This window comes from Pararge aegeria, chromosome 8, assembly GCF_905163445.1.
Source record: "Pararge aegeria chromosome 8, ilParAegt1.1, whole genome shotgun sequence".
Lineage (NCBI taxonomy): Eukaryota > Metazoa > Arthropoda > Insecta > Lepidoptera > Nymphalidae > Pararge > Pararge aegeria.
In genome coordinates, this window is record NC_053187.1 from 567,269 (window position 1) to 587,359 (window position 20,091).

Below are 20,091 nucleotides of genomic sequence, written 5' to 3' on the forward strand. Positions count from 1 at the left end.
CTATAGAAAATTCACATGAATTCAGCCGTAAATAACGCATTTCTCACTACACTTTAATTCTAAAACATCATCCTAAAACTACCTACTGAAAATGGGACATAAAGCCATATACCCATAACGCTTTGTAATATTTATATAACTCGTGTATAAAAAAAATGAAAATACTAAAAATGTTTATTTGAATGCCATAATATTAGGAAATTATTGCAATGATTAAAAAAATACATAATTTACTATACGCCAGGCGAATAGCGTATGTATAGCGTATGTTTAGCTTATGTTAAACTAGAACAGCCTATAGGCTGTTCTAGTTTAACATAAGTCTTAATTAAAAACGCCTTTATCCACTTGCACTTCCATTAAGCATTTAATAAAAACTTCGCCTAGAACTAAACCAAACAAAGCATTAGGTCAGATTTACCATACTGTTCTGACTTTATTCAAGAACTGTGTGTATGCGTTATTTCTAATGATTAAGACCTTTAATTAAGTCTTTGAGTACTGTGAGGTGATTCCTCACAGTACTCAGTAATAATTTAATTCTTCGGGCTTCCCATCATTCTGCTGCAATGAATTTGGTTGGGTTTTAAAAATTATTAGTGCAAATAAACAGAATTGACGGTTAAACGTTCTCTCCGTGCCACGGGGTTAGTTAAGGCCAATTACAAAACTTTGAGCTGGTACATACTGAGAACTTTTAATAGTACAATGAAATACTTAATAATTATTGGCATTAGCCGCGAATTTACCCCAGAATCTTGTGTTTTGAGGCCGAGCAAGCTACCAACTAGACGTGAGATAGAAGAAATTCACTACTATTTTTTTACCAAAAAACAAACTTCAGGAACGCTAATCGTGAAAGAGTTTCACTACAAATAAGTATTTTTAACCTCCGACGAGAAAAGAGAGGCATACGTTCCATTATGATCTAAAATTGCGAATGCTTTCATTGCCTTTGAAAGAAATATTTCCATTAACGTGTTCTGAAATAAAAACTCAATGTTGTATTAAACCCAACAAAGGATTATTTCAATTCAAATTTCAAGCGTACATACTCGTATGTTTGGAATGGCAATATCTCACACGTTAGGATAAATCTATATGTCCACATGATGATGTCTTAAATGATTATGATCAAGTTATATTTCTAGTTTTGCAGCTAACCTATGCTTATTTCTTCATAGAAGCAGAGAATTGCATTGAGGGTATACACATTTTTTTTTTTTTTTTGGCAATGCTAAGGCAGTTGGTGCTGACTAGAGACACTATTTATCTATTTATTCAAAGCACCGCCAACCAACCGAATCACATGTAATAAATAGACGTATATAATGACACGATGGTCAGAGTAGAATTCAAAACTTCTTTCCAAACTCCAGCAGCACACCTTTTTATTAAAAGTTTTTATTTCGTTCGCTATACTTATCATCATCTCAACCCCAAAATTTATTGGCCGTAATATACGCTGTGTTATGATTATATTTTCTGTTTCCTGTTCTTTTTATTGTGTACAATACAGTATATTCATTAAATATTTCAAGTATACTTTTGAATAATTAAGCCGAAATATGCGTATCCGAACATGTGTGGAAAGAACCCGAGCGTTCAATTTGGGGAGTAATTAAAAGCGTTGGTGATCAGCCGTCCCCTGAAAAATAATCATGGCAGATGTGAGTGACAGTTTCAAGAGAGGGTCACAGTCAATTAGTGGCTCTCACCGCCACACGTTAATTTCAGCCGCTGAAAGAAAATCGCTTTTGAAATTAAACTCAATTTCGGTGCTTTTGTGGGAGCACGTGTCGGTGAATGGGTTTTCTAAAGGGCTCGCACTTGTTCGGAACAAAAGGGGTGTAAGCTAAACATTCTGAATTTAGAATTATTTTACTAGCCATGCGTCGCGTTTCACCCCGAGTTAATAATAGGTGAATGCATGAAATTATATAGCTTTTAAGCTTTTAAAATTTGTCAAGTAAAGTAAGCAAACATATACGCGCGTACAAGTAACTAAGCGATGCAAACTTACACAAACTCAATCATAATCTCAATCATCGAGTCAACAATTTAAGGAGAGCAATGTCGCCTGTAATACAGGTCCTTATTTACCTAAATCAGGGTCAGACAGTAGATTTTAAATTACACCACTGAATACATTTATTAAATACTCACTAATAAAAGATTTGAAGTACGCATTTGGTTGTATACAAGTATATATTAATAATTATATTTACTTCACTTTAAATATAACTGTAAATTACTCTAAGTTCAGTAAAAGATTAAATTTAAAACAAATAACGGGCAAAAGCAAACTAAACAGTCAGTTGTAGTGTATGCTTGGGGCTGAAATACCCTTATATAGATACCTATGAACATTTTCCGCTGGGTTGTGGCTTGGTACTTACCATTGAAAATATTTTATAAATTTTCTAGTATTCGTATAGTAAAATCTCTCAATCTTTTAAGATTTCAGTATGCTGCAAATAAACAAATACATAACCAAGACTGAATTACAATTAAATTTTTTTTTCGTGTATATCTCGCCTGATTGTTATAACGCAGTCTAAGATGGTACCTAATGAAACTGCTGCGGGTATGAGAGTTACATTAATCCTAAAACCCAATTCGACATGGCGTCGTTTCTACATAGTAACGTACCGGAATGCTACACTTAACACCAGACCAGACCAGAGCAAATTGAGAAGTTATAAATTAGAAAATTGCCTCCGCTGGTTATCGAACGCGGGATTTAAGAGCCACAGCGTTCACCAGTGGACCAAGGAGGTTGTCAGAATTAACACAATTATCTTTATTATAATATATCACTAGTCTAAAAATCAATCGACTGCATTATATCGCTGTTTTTCGATAAGGACGCCTTTTTGCACTATAAATATGGTGAGCCATAAAGTATAATGTAAATCGCCGAAGTATACATTATTGTATTTTGTTAAATTGTATGTTTTTAATTTATTCTATGTGTTAATTTCAATCAATGGTTTGTAATATTTGCACGCCAGCTAATGGCAATACACTGTAACTTCGATATTTAAATGACATCTATGTTAACGTGTGTATTATGTAAATAAATATCTACATATATATGTATAAAATATCCGTGCGTACCGTAAGTTTAATTGGAAACCCATACACACTATAAAACTTGTCAATTTCTATTAGGTCACTTTTGCATTAGCTCGTTTAACCTAAATATGTCTCCCGTGCCTTAATTATCTCTAAACAGATTTTTCTCCGCCCAGTCGGCGAGGGTCGCAGGATTAGAGTGAATTCATTACGTGCAAACAACAAGCCAAGTTCGTGGACTTTAACGCAATCACTAACAGTCAGGGGAACGGTGAAAATTCATTCACGATGCCAGTGTATTTATCGTTAAGGGTTATGAAGTGGGAACCAATAAGCGGCGAGGATATAAAACTGCCATGCCCTTTGTGTAACATGTGTCTATTATAGACATAATTTTTTTTATAGTTATCATTGACGTACCAAGAAAATGCCACCTTAATGGTAGGTGGAAATCCATCACTTATAAAGACAGAAAGTCGTCCTACAAAGTGATGCCATGTGTACCAACCTGAGCGTAGGTGTTAAGCCTCATGCGCTTTTTATTACACCAACAACCACGCCCCTAAGATCAGAACACAGCGTTGCTGCTATCTTTATATATATATTTCTTGTATGCGTGTGTATGTCACTGAACTCCTCCTTCACGGCTGGACCGATTTGAATTAACTTTTTGGTATGCGCTTGGGTGGTACCCTGGATGGTTTAGATTCACAAATCAGCCCGACAGATGGCGCTGGGATCCTCTAGTATAATATATATATGGCTTTGCAAGGTAGTGATTTATTGAATTTTGAATGATCCTACTAATATTATAAATGCAAAAGTTTGTATGGATGGATGGATGGATAGACGTTTGTTACTCTTTTAAAGAAAACTACTGAACTAATTCGACTAAATTTTGGAATGGAGATAGATTTTAACTTGGATTAATATATAGGCTGCTTTTTATCCCGGGAAAATGTACAGTTACCGCAGGGTTCTTAAAAAAACCAAAAGAACGTGTTCGAAGCCGCGGGCAACAGCTGGTGTTTCATATTTTTACTTAAATATGCTTGTTAAGTTAAAGTTATATAAAATTTACTTCAAGTTAATTTCCCTTGGACCCCAGCCCAACGGTCGCACGGATTAGAATAGATTTACTCGTTTAATTACCATGTCAACAACGGGGCGATTCATAAAACAGGGATTTAATGCCTCCACTAACAGCGAATTAATGCTAACTTCACTATAAATTGGTGTAACATTAAATGCGAGTGGCCTTTCTGAAATTTGTTTGTTTAGTTTTGCGTAAGTCTAAGTTATTATATAAACCGTGTTTTTGTTTATATATAAAGAACAATATAATAGATATATTGGAATTTTATAGGAGTAAAAGAAATACTTACTAGAGTCGGTGAAAAGAAGAATACAATTAGAACTATAGAAATCAGTAGTGGGAAAATGATGGGCCACCTATTAAGGTATAAGGAATTTATAACAAATATAATTGAGGGAAAAGTAAATGGAAAGAGTGGACGAGGACGTCCGAGACTGGCTTTTGTGGGACAAATAGAACGAAAGGTTTGGTTGGGGACTTAAAAAGTGTTAAAAGAGAGGGCCATGGATAAAGAAGATAAGAAAAGGCTACACCGACAAATTTTCTACATAATATTTCTATAAATATTGTTTTTCTTCTTCTTTCTTTTCTCGAAACCTGGTTAATGGTTGAGGAATTCTACCGGTACTTCACCAACAGCTCCTTTATTGTGACAAGCATAAATCGCTTACCTACTACCATAATCGAAGCACAAACAGTGTTATATCAAATACCGTGACCGTGAATTGATGGTTTTCGAAAGAATATGCTTAAGTTATATTAAAAATAATCAATTCGATATACGTATGCCTATAACATCTGAAGACTTTCCACGATTTTTCCAGGATCAATCTAATAAATCTTAACCAAATAAAAATAGGATCACCTCTCAGTATGATATAACAAACAAATAAAGAATCATCAATGTCGGTGTATAATTAGGCAAGTGTCGCGTAATATACAAAAAAAAAACAGTCGATTTGAGAACCCACTTTTTTAAGTCAGTTATAAAGAAACGAATTAAAAAATGAAAATAAATTTCCATTGCCGAGGATTGAACCCGGGAATGACTTAGTAAAACCTCAATGGTCACCACTGTATCAAAGAGGTTATCTTCTCTGCACGACATTGTCGTAGCAAGAGCCCAGTTAAGGCCAGAACTTGAGCCATGAAACAATAGTTACCTTTCTTTCTTCTATCTACGGATATAGGCTGGCCATCTTCCCTCCGCCACATGATCTTGGGCGTGGGGAAGCCATCGGCCTTGCACACGAGACTTATGTTCTGGTTTTCCCGCACCGCCACAGCTGACTGCGTACTGTCTTCGTCTAGAATGTTCGGTGGTACTGTTGGCAATTAAAAAAAACATCTCATTTAGTGTTCTAATGCAAGAATAAAACTGTTAAGACAATTTGTTACTACTTGTCGTTTACTATGGGCCTCATAAGAAGTCTCAGAGTCACTCAGTAGGCGATGGAGAAAGCTATGTTAGGAGTATTTCTACGAGATCAAATCATAAATGAGGAGATCCGTAGAAGAACTAGAGTTGCCGACATAGCTCAACGAGTCGCAAAACTGAAGTGGCAATGGGCAAGGCACATAGCTTGGAGAACCGATGGACGTTGGGATCTTAAGGTGCTGGAATGGCGACAACGCACCGGTAAACGCAGCGTAGGTCGGCCCCCAACGAGATGGAGAGTCGCTGGGAGCCACTAGAGACAAGCGACCCAGGACCGCGGATTGTAGAACTCCCTACAAAGACCTATATTCAGCAGTGCTAATTAAACTCACAGAATAAAAAACATATTATATAAACCGTGTACATGACAGTAGTTATTTGATGATATCATCAACATCATCATTATATCAATCCTTTACCGGCTTACTACAGGGCACAGGTCTCCTCCCACAATGAGAAGGGGTTAATTCCGTAGTCAGCGTAGTGGACCAGTCCGGATTGGAGAACTTCACACACCGTTAAGAACGTTATGGAGAACTCTCAGGTGCACTCTCGTGCAGGTTTCCTCACGATGTTTTCCTTCACTTATGAAGCAAGTTATATTTTAATTGCTTTTGTGTGCATTATGCACATAATTTAGAAAAGTGAGAGGTGCGTGCTGGGATTCAAACTCGCCCCGCCGAAAGTGAAGTTGAATTCCTACCCATTTAGTTATCAACGTTTACCATATAAAGAGCAAAATGGGAATAGTTTGTTAGCAACATGCCGCTGGTATGAAGTGAAAAATGCGCGGGGTTTTCACTGTTTTTGGACACAATGCACTGCATGCAATGAAGACTGAGGATTCAATATGTTCTTAATTCTTCGAGTAATCTGTAAAGATTTGTCTGGTTGAGGCTGATTAAAGTGAAATAAAGCTTAAAGTTGACTGAAAAAATATTAATACATATTTGTTTAACAACATTTATGCGGAGTTCTAGGTTAAGTAACCTTTACGTCTGTTTTCCATACGTCACCTATTTGTGTGGTAGGATATAAATGGTACCAGCAACTTTATTCGTATTTGAGTGTTGTTTTTAAACTAATTATATCAAAAGGGTGCTTGCTCTTTTAAATAAATCGTTTTAGAGTCCCGAGGGAGTGTAATTTCAGCGTGGATTAATAAAATAAATAGAGTTGGCTGAAAACTGTAAATCTCTGGCATTTGCGGCGGCCCGGCGTCCGACCGCCGCTGCAGCGAATTATTTTAGTTAATTAGCCATCAATATTGGAATTTAACCGGAGGATGTATTTTAGACTGTAATTAACAGCTTTGTGATGAGTAAATCAACTTGTTAATTATTGTTGTGAAATACTTGATAGGAGTGATGTTACCAACGCTGTGACGTATATTTAATCACAGCTTTGATTAAGCCTCAAGTAACGACGTCTCATGTTAATAATTGTAAGAGTACGCAAAGCGGCTAGGAGTTTGTTAGTGGGGAACGCGAATCAGCTTACGAGTTAGGACGATTTGAAGTTAGTTGTACTTTTAACATCGACCAAAATAAATAAATAATATAATACGACATTAAACACATTTCCATCATGCCAAAAGTAAGCGTAGCTTGGGTACAAAGATGATTGAGTATTTTTATGAATAATATAAAGATGAACATTCAAACACTAAAACATTCTTGATCATCAAACAAAAAATATCCAGTTGCGGGAATCGAACCCACATCCAGGGTCACCGCTCGATCGGCCGTCAAAAATGCGCATATGCGTCAATGACTTACGCGTACGACTCATGTCTCAAGTATGATACCGTAGCGGTTTCCCGCGATTTCATTCGCGAATATTTCTAATAATTAAAACAAACAGGGTTTCTAAGCGATTTCGCCATAGTGGTCAATCAACGGAGAGATTTTTGAATTACGCGGGTACACCGTGTTTGGCAGGTGGACAAGAAAATTTTAATTCTATACCAGCACGGCTAGCATGCGAAGGCGACTGTTATATCCCCAGGGATAGGATGACAAATAATAATAAAATAAATGCAGGCCGAGTGGCGCAGTGGGCAGCAACCCTGATTTTTGAGTTAAAGGTCGTGCGTTCGATTCCCACAACTGGAAAATGTTTGTGTGATGAACATGAATATTTTACAGTGTCTAGGTGTTTATCTGTATATTATAAGTATTTATGTGTATTTTATTAATTAAAAAATATTCATCAGCTATCTTAGTACCCATAACACAAGCTACGCTTACTTTGGGGCTAGATGGCGATGTGTGTATTGTCGTAGTATATTTATTTATTATTTATTTATTTAAAATAGATTCTCCCACACTTTTAGCAATTCTCGGAGCACTAGCGCACAGGTGGAAATAATATACAAATAATACATGTGTAAATAAACATGTATTATGTGTAAAAATAATAAACCGGGGTAAACTTCTGCCATATATACTTTTACTACTTCTGCCTGTTATACTTCCTCTCACATGCAAGATTTCAGAACATACATACTCGTAGGTCACGCTTCACTCATTTCCTTTTTAGTTTGGTTGTCTGGTAAAGATTTTTAGCGATAAGTGCTTATTATAATATATATATTCAATTATATAGCTCATTGTACGGCTCTAATTCAATGTGCTGTTTAATTATTGTATGTGTTTCTGAATAGTAAAGTACTTTACTTTGCTTTTGATAGACCATCCACGCTGCTCGGATGTTGGTTGACGAGCATTAACGATTATCCCAACGTGTTGCTGCTAATCACCGAGACTGTACACTCCAAGGGGTACGGATGGACGTAGTCATTTTCTCAACTCTGTTCTGATACCTTTTAAGATTTTTTACAGAAACTCAATTTGTGGCCTGACTCTGGACTCGAACTCAGGACTTCGTAATCCTTAGTTGAATATTCTAACCACTAGACCAACGAGGCACACAACCAGTTACACTCAAATAGAAATATAATGATTCATAAACGCTTTCGATAAGCCTATTCGAATACAGAAGTTTGAGTTTGAGTTAACTCTTGTTTTAAAACACTTTCGGCGAAGGCTTTGAAGCTCAATCATACCCGTACAATTTGGAATAGCAAATAGCTCCTTCAAAGTTAGAAGTATTGCAATAGCAAAATGTACAAAGCTTGAATAAATAAATGCGCCCCAGACAAATTCGTATTTGATACAGACATGCCCGGCGCGCCACGGGCTCACCGGATGTCGGAGAGAATTTAAAATTTGAAAGTTGATAAAATTTAGCCTTTTATTCCCCCTTATCCCCCCCCCCACATCGCTGCTTAAAGTTTTACGGATGAAAATCTCGAGAAGTTTAAATTCCTGCGGGACGTGATATTCCAGCAGTTACAGTACAATCGCGCAAGTTTGCGGTACGTTCGGGAATATTTGCGGAATATGTGAATTTAGAAACTACCTTCAGATTATATGATTCACTCTCGGTAGTACCCAATCCAAACCTGTTAAAGATACATCAAGTGACGACTTTAAGGCTTAATTACAAAAAAGAATATTATTTTAATCAAATGCTCATTAGCTTGGTTGAATCGTTCTAATTAGATAGACAAAAAGACAAAATGCAATTTCATCCGAGTAAACTCGGACCTGGCTTTGTTTAATACTCAGAATTAATTTATCAAGGAATAGCCCTGGCAGACAGACATACATATACACTCGGCTATGTTATCATCGAGAATAAGACGAATCTTTAATCACATGCAGTTATATTCTTATCTCAGAGATATTCAAAACAATCTCTGCTGTGTTTATTGTATTTTCTAAGATAGCCTTCCGTAGTAAGTTAGATAAAAATTCAGTAGTGTTATAGCAAATTTATAAAGTGGGTTATTAATTAAACTTTTGATAACTATGAATTCATATTTTATTTAATAGATTAATTATTAACTAGTAGATATAATAGAAGAAGAAGATTATTAATATTATATTTCATTAATAACCAATGTTCATGACATTGAGTTGGTGGGTATGTTGATATACATGCGACTGCATTATCGATGCACTTCAGTCCTACATGGACTCAAACGATGCCGGAACCAACCTCCCGGTGTCTTAGTCGTTATCAGTAATTTGATCTTATATTCATCCGCAATTCCCCGGTATAAATTAATAACCCTAAGCCAATAAAACCCTGAATGGGGGTTCAAATTGCCTGAACTGCCACTTGTCGGCTTTGGGATCTTACCGAAATAAAAACATCCGCAACGCGCAACGGTTAAGAAGTGATACGAACCCTACTTTTTATTTCCACTTAAAAGTTTGTTAGACATCGTGGTCGTATAAAAGGACTAAGCACTACCTCTAATCGGCCGTTTGGGACCCACCACGTCTACGTTCTCGGAATTTGGAAAGAATCTCCTCGTAAAACGGCTATAGGCTTCTTAATATTTAATAAGGCTTAGTTTAATATTTAGGAACTGGTTTTTGACAAGTTTGAAAAGAAGAAATTTTCGTTATTTAAGCTCTATAAAATGAAACTTAACCTCAAGTTAAAATTCTTATTCGTCAACTAAAAGCCCGAAATTCTCATGGATCGTACTTCTACAATAGCCACGTTTAGATTCCGCAAAATTAAAAAAAAAAAAAAAAAAACAAATCTGTTGCTTGAATTGCGCGGTTAATAGTCTCCCTATAAACATGAAATGCCAAAAGCACGCCTTTTTTAAATCAAATAATACCTATCTATTAGATACGTACCGTATGATATCACTGATGACAGTAAATCCATTAGTATGACAAATTTTGTTAGAGATTATATTAATAATACTGAGTTATGAACTACGCTACGCTAAATCACAATATAAATCAATCAATTAATTTATTAATTTCCGTAGATACCTCCAAATTAACCTAATTAAATTTGAATAATTTATGAATATAGATTAGTTATACATTTGTACCAATACACATGTACCAATACACTACAGTTGCGGTTTGTTTTTTTTTATTTGTATTTAAGGGCCATCCCTTGCGTTGCACTTGGCAGATGGACGTGTAGTAATCAAGTCATACATACATACTACATCATTCATTTATTTAACTTGGCAGGTCATATTAGGTTACGTGATTATTATTCATACATAGTTTCATTCAATTGTATTGACTTGGCACGTGTATAATACCCGCGGTTTTACTATTGCACTTGGCTAAAATGTAACAGCCAACTTATAGTGTTGCTAGACAGTACTTCAAAGTTTCCGATTTTCCTGAGTATAGGATAAGAAGTTGACTTGGCGCCCGCGGCCTTCTCCTCAACTCGATAAACGTGTCCAAGCAGTTAAGTCTTGGAAATGGTTTTAAATACTAAACAACTTGAATATTTCACCTACAACTTGGCTCATTATCGAATGACTTGGCATACGCGGTATACCCAATACGCTTGATAAACATGTCTAAGCAGCCAAGGCCTGGATATTATGTGTTTAAATACAAAACAAATCCCTTACCTACAACTTGAAGATATCCGACTTGGCTGATCATCGGATTAGTGTTGACTTGGCACATGTAATAGCCGCGGTCTTCCTGCTGCACTTGGCTGACGTGTAGCAGCCAAGTCATGGCGTTGTCGTGTGACACGCTAAAGCGGGCCAGCCGCGTGATGACGTGCCGGTGGATTGTCAGGATCATCTGTCTGTCTATGTGTATCCATGCAACCTGGAAATAATTGAAAAATTAAACAATGCTTGAGGGTTTTGTTACCTAATTTTGGTAGTGCTATACATTAAAACTTTGTTTAAATCAAAGTCAAAGTCAAATATTTTTTTTATTCAAATAGGCACATAGGTGGCACTTTTGATGCGTTGATTATATTAAAAAGTGTACAAAGCAGTGAGTAGTGATGGCGATAACTACATTCGTAAACTTAAAACTAAAGCTACGAGGGTTCCAAACGCGCGCTGGTCTAAGAAGAAGCCCACAACAAACTTAGCCGGGTGTTTTTTTTGTTATCACCATCTCACATTGTCATCTGAAAATATTTAAGAAGCAGTCTGGTTAGAGTTCACACCCAAGCTTTTTTATCGTTTACGTAATCCCTTTTGCTATAATAGGAATTTTCTACAAGCTTTCGCTTAATGCAAATTTTGAACTTTTTTAGAGACATCCCCAATATATCAACCGGTATTGTAAAATTGTGTGCAATTTCCTTTAAATGAATTGCTTGTTTTGTGTAGTCTAGTGTAATGCACTGCAAGTTTAATTTTGCTTCTAACGTTCAAATTATTGACTACTACAAGTTAGCCATCTTATCAGATGGTAAGTTAAAATGCCTAGCCTTTTAGGGAAAGGGCAGTAATATTAAACCCATTCCACTGATTAGTTTCTGTATCATACTAAAGCGCTAAATTGCTTGGTGGAGTTTGAATGCTAGAACATCTTTGTCGGTAGATAGGTATAACAGCCATGATTGAGGCCTCCGATCAGACCAGACCATGGAATTCGAAAACTATAAATCCCCTACTTGGCCCCGCCAAGATTTTACCCCGGACCTCCCTCTTATAAACCGTAGCGCTCACCAATTGCGTCAGGGTGGTTGTCTAAAACTAGATCGTCGATGGATTTGGAGGTCCGATTATGTTTTTTTAACTATAATTAAGTTGAGCAGGGAGCCGGTGGACCCAAGCGGCACAAGACCGTGGTATTTAGAACTCCCTTAAACTTATGTCCAGCAGTGAACGTCAAACGGTTGATATAATAATAATGACGATAAAGTTAATCGTCAGTCCAAGTAGAATTAATAACTGATAACAACCGTCAACTTAAATTAGGGGTTCGTAACCGAAGTTCATTTTTGAGAAGCATGACTTGGCATGACTCCACCATAATAGCCAACACCATTCTCAATTTTCATTCCACTGCTAGGTCAGGTCACTTCACTAACGTTTCAGACACAGAATTATGAAAATACAAAAACCGTGAACATGACTAATATTGGATCATTTAGCAGTTGAGAGTAGTAGTAAACGTTTACCATAAAATGGGAAAGTTTGTGAGCTAGCAACATTCTGCGGTTGTAAAATATGACGCGCACTAGGTGTTTTCTCTGTTTTTGGACACAGTGCATGCAACAACGCATGTGGTTTTAGTGATACCGATAGACCGACCTACCGACTTCTTACTGCCACTGAGTATTCTGAGTATTTCCAGGATCCCACAGACCCAAGATCTGTATTGGAACGTCCTAACCACTTGACTCAGGAGGCAGTTCATTTACGTCGAAGTAATTAATGTCTCTATGAGAGACGTTAATTAGACCGATAATGTCTGGGTAGAAAAGATTAAAGGAAAACTTGATAGTAGTTACTTTGTCTCCTCGAGAATAGAAACAAAGAAAAAACTGTAAAATCAGCCACAGGGTAAGATGTTTTATTAAAAGAGGTAGCTTAATATTAAAAACTTTAGATACTAAAAATATATACGGATGGTAAAAATTACAAAACAATTTGAAATAGCTAGTTTTGCAATTAACCACTGTCGAAGCCTCCTCCCACCAGACCAGACAATGGGAAAATTGAGTAATTATAAAATTTTCTTTGGAATGGATTGCCGAGGAACATTAGAAAATCTAAATCATTAAGCATCTTCAAAAGTCGTTATAAAGAATATTACTTATTTACTGAGTCATAAAGTTATATTGTACTTAGTATATAAATGTAATTATTTATATATATATATATATATATATATATATATATATATATAAATACATTTATATATATATATATAAATAAATAAATAAATATATATATATACACAATGTATGTATTTATTTCTATATTAGTTACATCGAGCGAGAAGACCGCCTTTGCGCATTTTTATTTTTGTTGTATTTCTGTTTCCAATATTTTAGATAGATAGATATATATATTATTTATTGCACACAATTAGGGGTAAAATTATAAATATTCGAAACAGAAATACAAGATAAATAATAATGCGCAAAGGCCTTCTACAGCCTCAAGCGATCTCTAATATATGTATGTAGTAAGCGATGAATATATATACAAAGCACATTTATAACTTTATGACTCAGTAGATGAATAATATTCTTTTAAACGACTTTTGAAGATGTGATTTTAGACTGTCTTTTATCCCTTGGCAATCCATTCCAGAGTATAACCAATTTAAGTGTAAATGAATTGCCATACGCCATCGAGTGACTGGCAGGAACGTGCAATCTGTTGTCATTCTAAGCTCTCAAAAAGCACTGAACATTGCGACCTAGAAAGTTGAATCGCTTTTTAAAAGATGGTGTCAATATTTATTATCTTGACCCTTAATGTTTTGTAAATAGAACCTAAAATAAACTATGTAAAACTAAATAAAATCTAAAACGTCTTTGAAACCACCGCAGTGAAGCACAGTTCCTAAGATGCTGGCAGCATTGCCCCTTTGGATGTCCAAACTAATTCTTTTTCTTTCCCTTAATTGTGTGCAATAAATAATGTATCTATCCATCTATCTATGATAAGATAATGATATAGCAAGACGAGCAGTATCATATGAGAGTGGATACATAAAGTCAATAGCGGTATGTAAAATACATAATGGCACGACGCAGTATGTGGTTGGAATTCAATTTCCTATCGAGTTGGAGCTAAATTCACTGTGGCTGGGCTCATTCCCCTCCGGTAACCTCGCTTCAATATTTATATTATAATAAGGATAAATCAACATTTTCTTAGCGGGTATTATTCATTCGTAGGTAATAGAGACACGTGCTAGGTACTAGCTATGTTAATTTTTTTTTTTTTTATTTATAGTTTTGTCTCTGGTATCATAAATAGGGGAAAGTCTGGTTATTTGGACCTTTTTTTTCAAATCGGTTTTTAGTGTACTAATTTTGGTTTTAGGCAAATAATTTTTATAGCAATTTATAGATTTTGTTTTTATTAAGTACCACTCAACATCATTATTATATATATCACTAAAATCAGCAAAGTATGAGTTCTGATATTTGTTTCAATTTAGCCAACCGGTGCGAATCGAACTTTGAACAAATAAAAGTTATGTATTCCAGACTATCAAAAAGAAAAATTACTATTATTACAAAGAATAAAATGAAGCACTCTCTACTAATGTCAGAAATTGTCAATCCAAGCGTGTGTATTGTCGTAGTATATTTATTTATTTATTATTATTATTTGTTATAATTGCAGCGCATGATCTACAATTAATAACGTCCAATATCGTTGATCTTCTCTTTTTGTATGTACAGTCTCAGTTCTTCTATCTAAATGCCTTTTTAATTTTTCAAGTAAAACAATATGGCCGATATGAAATGAAGTTAGGTGCGTATTGTTAGAAGTTGCTTTTAAAATAATTTTATAGTACTTTCCGAGATATGAGGTTTGTCCAATGAGCCATAATTTCCCCTACAGTAAATACTACACGGAAAAAGTATAAGGTTATGATAATCCTTACTAATATTCAAATTAAAAATTTCTTTATTCATGTAGGCCTACCACACTCATGAAGCGTTCATACATATATGTTTACATAATTCTAAGGGGATGGTGATAACTTCGTTCGCCAACTTAAACCTAAAGCTACGATGGTTCCAAACGCAACCTGGTCTAAGGAAAGCCCACTACAAACTTAGACGGGTACATTTGTTTTTTGTTATCACCATCTCACAGTAAATTTATATTAAGCTATGAAATTAGAGCAATTCACACCCAAGCTTTTGTATCGTTTAATTAAGTAATACTTAACATTATAGTAGGTTTTTAAGTTTGATTGTTTGTTTGCCCTTTCTTTATTACCAATCTACTTGATTTTTGACATAGAGTTAGTTAAAAGGACGGAGAGTAACCCAAATTTTTTATCCTGGGAGAATACTTTGTTTTCCTGGGATAAAAAACCTATGTTACATACACAACTATGATATGTTAAAAAAACTGTGATAAAAACAGACTAAGAACGCGGGTCACAGCTTATATGACTGTAAATAAAATCAATTTTATACATAGTACTTATTTTTTTTTTGTTGTTCTACTATAAGTTAAGCCCTTGATTGCAATCTCACCTGGTACTGCATGATGCAGTCTTAGATGGTCGCGGGAAAACCTGTAAGGGTATGGCAGATATCTAACCATACCCCTAATCGGTTTTTACACGACATCATAATACACTAAACTATCGTAGTACTTTTCAATATCAAAAGAACTTTATCTATGACGGGCTTTTATTTCGTATAGCTTCCCTATACAATGCCCCAAAATCAGCTTGCCTTCAGGCCAAAAGTCCACACAGAGCAACACTAGTAGAAACTGCAAGAACTGCAAATACCTACTACGAAAGGTTCGAATCAACGTGAATTCATTATCTTAAAACTCTTACGTAACAGTAAATAAAATAAAAGTGCTGCTAGACAACATCAGAGAGAGTCTATATTGAACTGTGGAGAATATTTGAGTCATTGAAACTGAACTATAAAAACCCATGCTCGTATTTGAAGTTTGAAAAATAATTTAGTATGCATCAGTCTGAACTCCTATTACTAACAAAGAATAGTAATCGTTAGAGAAAGAATCGAAATTGCATTTTTAGTAGATTCGTATGCTAATGAGCTGTCCACTGAGGAGTTTTGTCCTCTATCTCCAATCGTGTTCATCAGATCTACAAGAAACTAAACTGACAGTATCCTATCCTATCCTGATGTTAAGCTATTTTTGGGGATACAAACTATCCTATCTTTCAAGTTAAACGCAACTGCACACGTTGTGTAAATTTAATTATAATCGGTTTAGGAGTCCATCGCGGACAAAAAACGTGACACGTACATTATATATATTAAGATAGAACAAGTAAGTCCAACATTGAATTTGTTACTTCATAATAAAATTAGGAACACATAAAATGACGTTGCAGTTGGCAAAGCTTAATCCTTAACCATACCAAATCCTAACAAACTGGCGCCGAAATCCAAAACAGTAAATACAATCGGCCCGAAATCTTTGTTTACACATATAAATCGCAATTCAGATCGAGCCAACAATACCCGGTTTCAAAATCCCGAAACCCAAAGACAAACAAATGTACATTAAGCTCTGAAACTAGCTGAACCCAGCCGAGCACGCAACTCTGTTTACTTTGTCAAAGTCACAGTTGAAGCTAATGTGAAATCGCACTACACACATTCCGTTTTGTAAACAAATCTGATTCTTGTCACACTAGATTTTTAAACAGAAAATACATATGGTACAACATACAAATAATCAATTGTATAAAAAAAAACAATAATTTGGTTGTTTTATTCCATATTTAGCTTGCCCGCGGTCTTTGTCTGCGTTTAGGACAGATTACCCGTCTGGCAATAGCAGGTGTCCCATCCAAAAATACATTATACCTAATAGATAATTGACTACAGGTATTATAAACCGGTTGTTCAAGGTGTACTCAAATGTTTCTACACCTTGAACAACCGGTTTATAATTAACGAGTTCTTCATGGATGCGATTACCCATGTTAACAGAGAAAGAATGCTTAAACGCATTGTACATCCTAAACGCACATACAGGGTGTAAAAACACCAATAAAAATAATAATATTATCTATACGTCCGCAAAGTGTTTTGTGCGTTAAAAAAACGGGCCGCTTGCAATGTGCATTATTCCTTAAAGCCTTTGAGCATTTTAACGGATATTCCGAGCTGTAAACTGTAAAGTAGCTGCGAGTCAACCGAGCACGCATCGGTGTTTGCTTTGACAGAGGCGGCCGCATTCACCGCAACCGCAGACGCGGGCCGCTCCGTGGCGCACTGCGCACCAGTCAATAGCTTGCATATTTTATGAGACTTCTCAACTTGATTCCGCGCCGTAGATTCATTAAACCCAAGATACACAGCTGCTACTGTAACTGTGGTGCCTCGAGTGGTAAGCAAGTTCAACTATAAATAAGAAATAAATAAAATATCATTTAGTCGGCCAAAATAAAGCATCATGGAATGGAATTAAGCTTAATATATAATTATTAGGCATATTCGAAGAGGTGATAGTGGGTAGGACTTCGACTTCGTGAAAGAAAACATCGTGAGGAAACCTGCACATATAGGTCTCCTTCCACAGTGAGAAGGGGTTTATGGCCGTAGTCCAACACGCTGGCCCAGTGCGGATTAGAACATTATGGAGTACTCTGAACATTATGGAGGCATGCATATTACCTCTTTTTTTCTACACCGTTAAAGCATGTGAAATTCAATTATTGCTTTTATTAAGAACGCGCATATCCCGAAATGTTAGCAGTACGTGCCGGGGCTCACACCACTAGGCTATCTCTATGTTTATATCAACGGTTCTCTTGATTCCGTGCCGTTTGCTTCTGAGCGCGGTATCCGTGGATCTGCAGTCGTACTGATCGATCGCACTGTCGAAGTAAATAACCCTGCTCGGGGGATTACAGCCGAAGTTCAGGTAAACGAAACGGGTAATGAATATTGTATGCTAAGAAGTTTCAAGTTGGTTTAAGCTTTGTTATTAATAATACGTAAACGACGGTTCAACATACAATGGTTACTTACGAAGGCATGGAAATTGCAGGAATTTTATCGTTGAATTTCTTGCCGATTGTTCTGTGCCTACTTAATATCTGTATTTGCAAATAACGGCTATACCAAAATATTATTACTAAGCTTTGTAGAGCTGCTGCTTTAAATTTATAACAGAAATCACACCATTCGTTTTAAAATCGTAATGCTTTGGGTTTTGAAGTTAATATCATCTGATAATATTTCAGTGCATTATGTACTTGCTACTGTTTTTATAGCGTAAACTAGCTTACTAGAAACTGCCTCATTAATAGTATCATTTTATATATTTTCGTCTGCGAAAAATACTGATATCCTTTCACGCAACGGTTCACGGCGGCTTTTCTAAGAAAAATTTAATTTATCTAAGATCGATGCAGTGGTACCTAACAAAAAAAAACATCTAAATGGTTAAACAAACAGACACATACTCACATTTATAATATCAGTATGAAAGTATGGATAGAGTGCACTTGATAGTGTAATTTACGTTCAACAGCACAAATATTAATTTACTTAATTAAACAAGTCTAGACTGAAGAAATAAAAGGAAATTCCGAAATGGTTTAACAAATCGAATTGGAGAACTTTAATTTCTTAAAAGCTTGCATCTGCTGAAAATGGCAAGTTTATACCGAACGTCTATTTTAATACCAACCAAGATTATCAAATTAATCTAGAGTAGTGAAACTTCGCAAATGAGCACTTCTTAAATGACAGAAACTAGGAAGATTCATTAGTTAGTTGGTGTTAGTTACCTGGCTGCGTTTCCTTCCTAACGAATAGGCGAACTTTTCTCCGATTACTGGAACTTCGCAATATTATAATTTTCAGTCTTATTTCGTGGAAACTTTAACCATTATTATACTCGGATCGTGACTAGACTCGGTAAACTAACATTTGGAACTAAATGCGTCAGGCGACATGACTTAATAATAGCGTATTTTTTAATCTATTAATGTTTTAAGCTTGCAGCAATTCAAAGTCTTTTTCTTGCTTCTTTTCAATCTTTAATAGTCTATAACATTCGTGCTGGACTAAATGCTTTGGGAGGGATCGCAGAAGATAGTAATAGTAGCACAGAGGACGCTGCTGCCCGTTATCCGTTATATTCCTTTCATTGTAAGAGGGAGGCTGGTAGTGACAATTGATCTGGGAACATGGTGTGCTTCATCAGGGTTACATAGAACTTGCATCAAGATGCTGAGTGCTGCTTAATTAGGTTGGACAAACTTTAACTTATTAGCAGTTAATTCACACACTTCGCAGCGAAATTGATAGCTATTGAGTTAATAAATGGTTGACCGCTTCAAACGATTCAATAAAATTATATCGACGGGAAAAAAGGTCAAAATAACCGCTCACAAAAATTTTAAGTAGGTAAACGTCGAACCTTAACGCTAGACAAAATAAGAAATAACCTTAATGTCAAAATTACTGGCTATTTTCGTGGTTTTTAATTACCAAATAATGTATACTGTTATTACCTCCAAGTGGCGATAAGAACTGTTTAGTAAAAATTTAAAATGAAAGACTTGTAATGCCTTCGTAAGCATTAAAAAATCGTAAAATAAATTTGTAATGATAAATACTGAAATATAAACACCAACTACTATTATAATGCAAAAGTGTGTTTTCAGTGTGACCTTCTTTTACACAGCAACAGAATAAAAAAAGTGAAATTTGTGTATCTTCACACTTCAAAAATATATATATCCAACAAATATAATTCATAAATGCATTCCCAATCTGTGTTAAACCTGCCTACGTTCAGCCTGTTACAAACTACTGGCAATTCTGAGTAAATCCACGGTTCATAGTGTGAAGGTGGGTGAACTTTATCACCCTCCGAAACTGTGGCCGATGACTTATGACGTCAGGAACTCGGAGAGAGAATTAATGGCCTCTCGTCGTCGATTATACAGCCATT

General features: G+C 35.7%; 1 protein-coding gene across 1 annotated transcript in view; it reads right to left on the reverse strand.

Moving 5' to 3' along the window:
* The window catches only part of LOC120625801 (lachesin-like), a 115,115-nt gene that overhangs the window by 35,303 nt on the left and 59,721 nt on the right, over positions 1-20,091 (reverse strand). Inside the window, exons 4-5 of the mRNA XM_039893014.1 lie at positions 11,083-11,290; positions 5,338-5,499 (exon numbers count right to left, since the gene is read on the reverse strand). Of these exons, the coding sequence (XP_039748948.1) occupies positions 5,338-5,499; positions 11,083-11,290 (370 nt within the window). The remainder of the gene's footprint in view (positions 1-5,337; positions 5,500-11,082; positions 11,291-20,091) is intronic.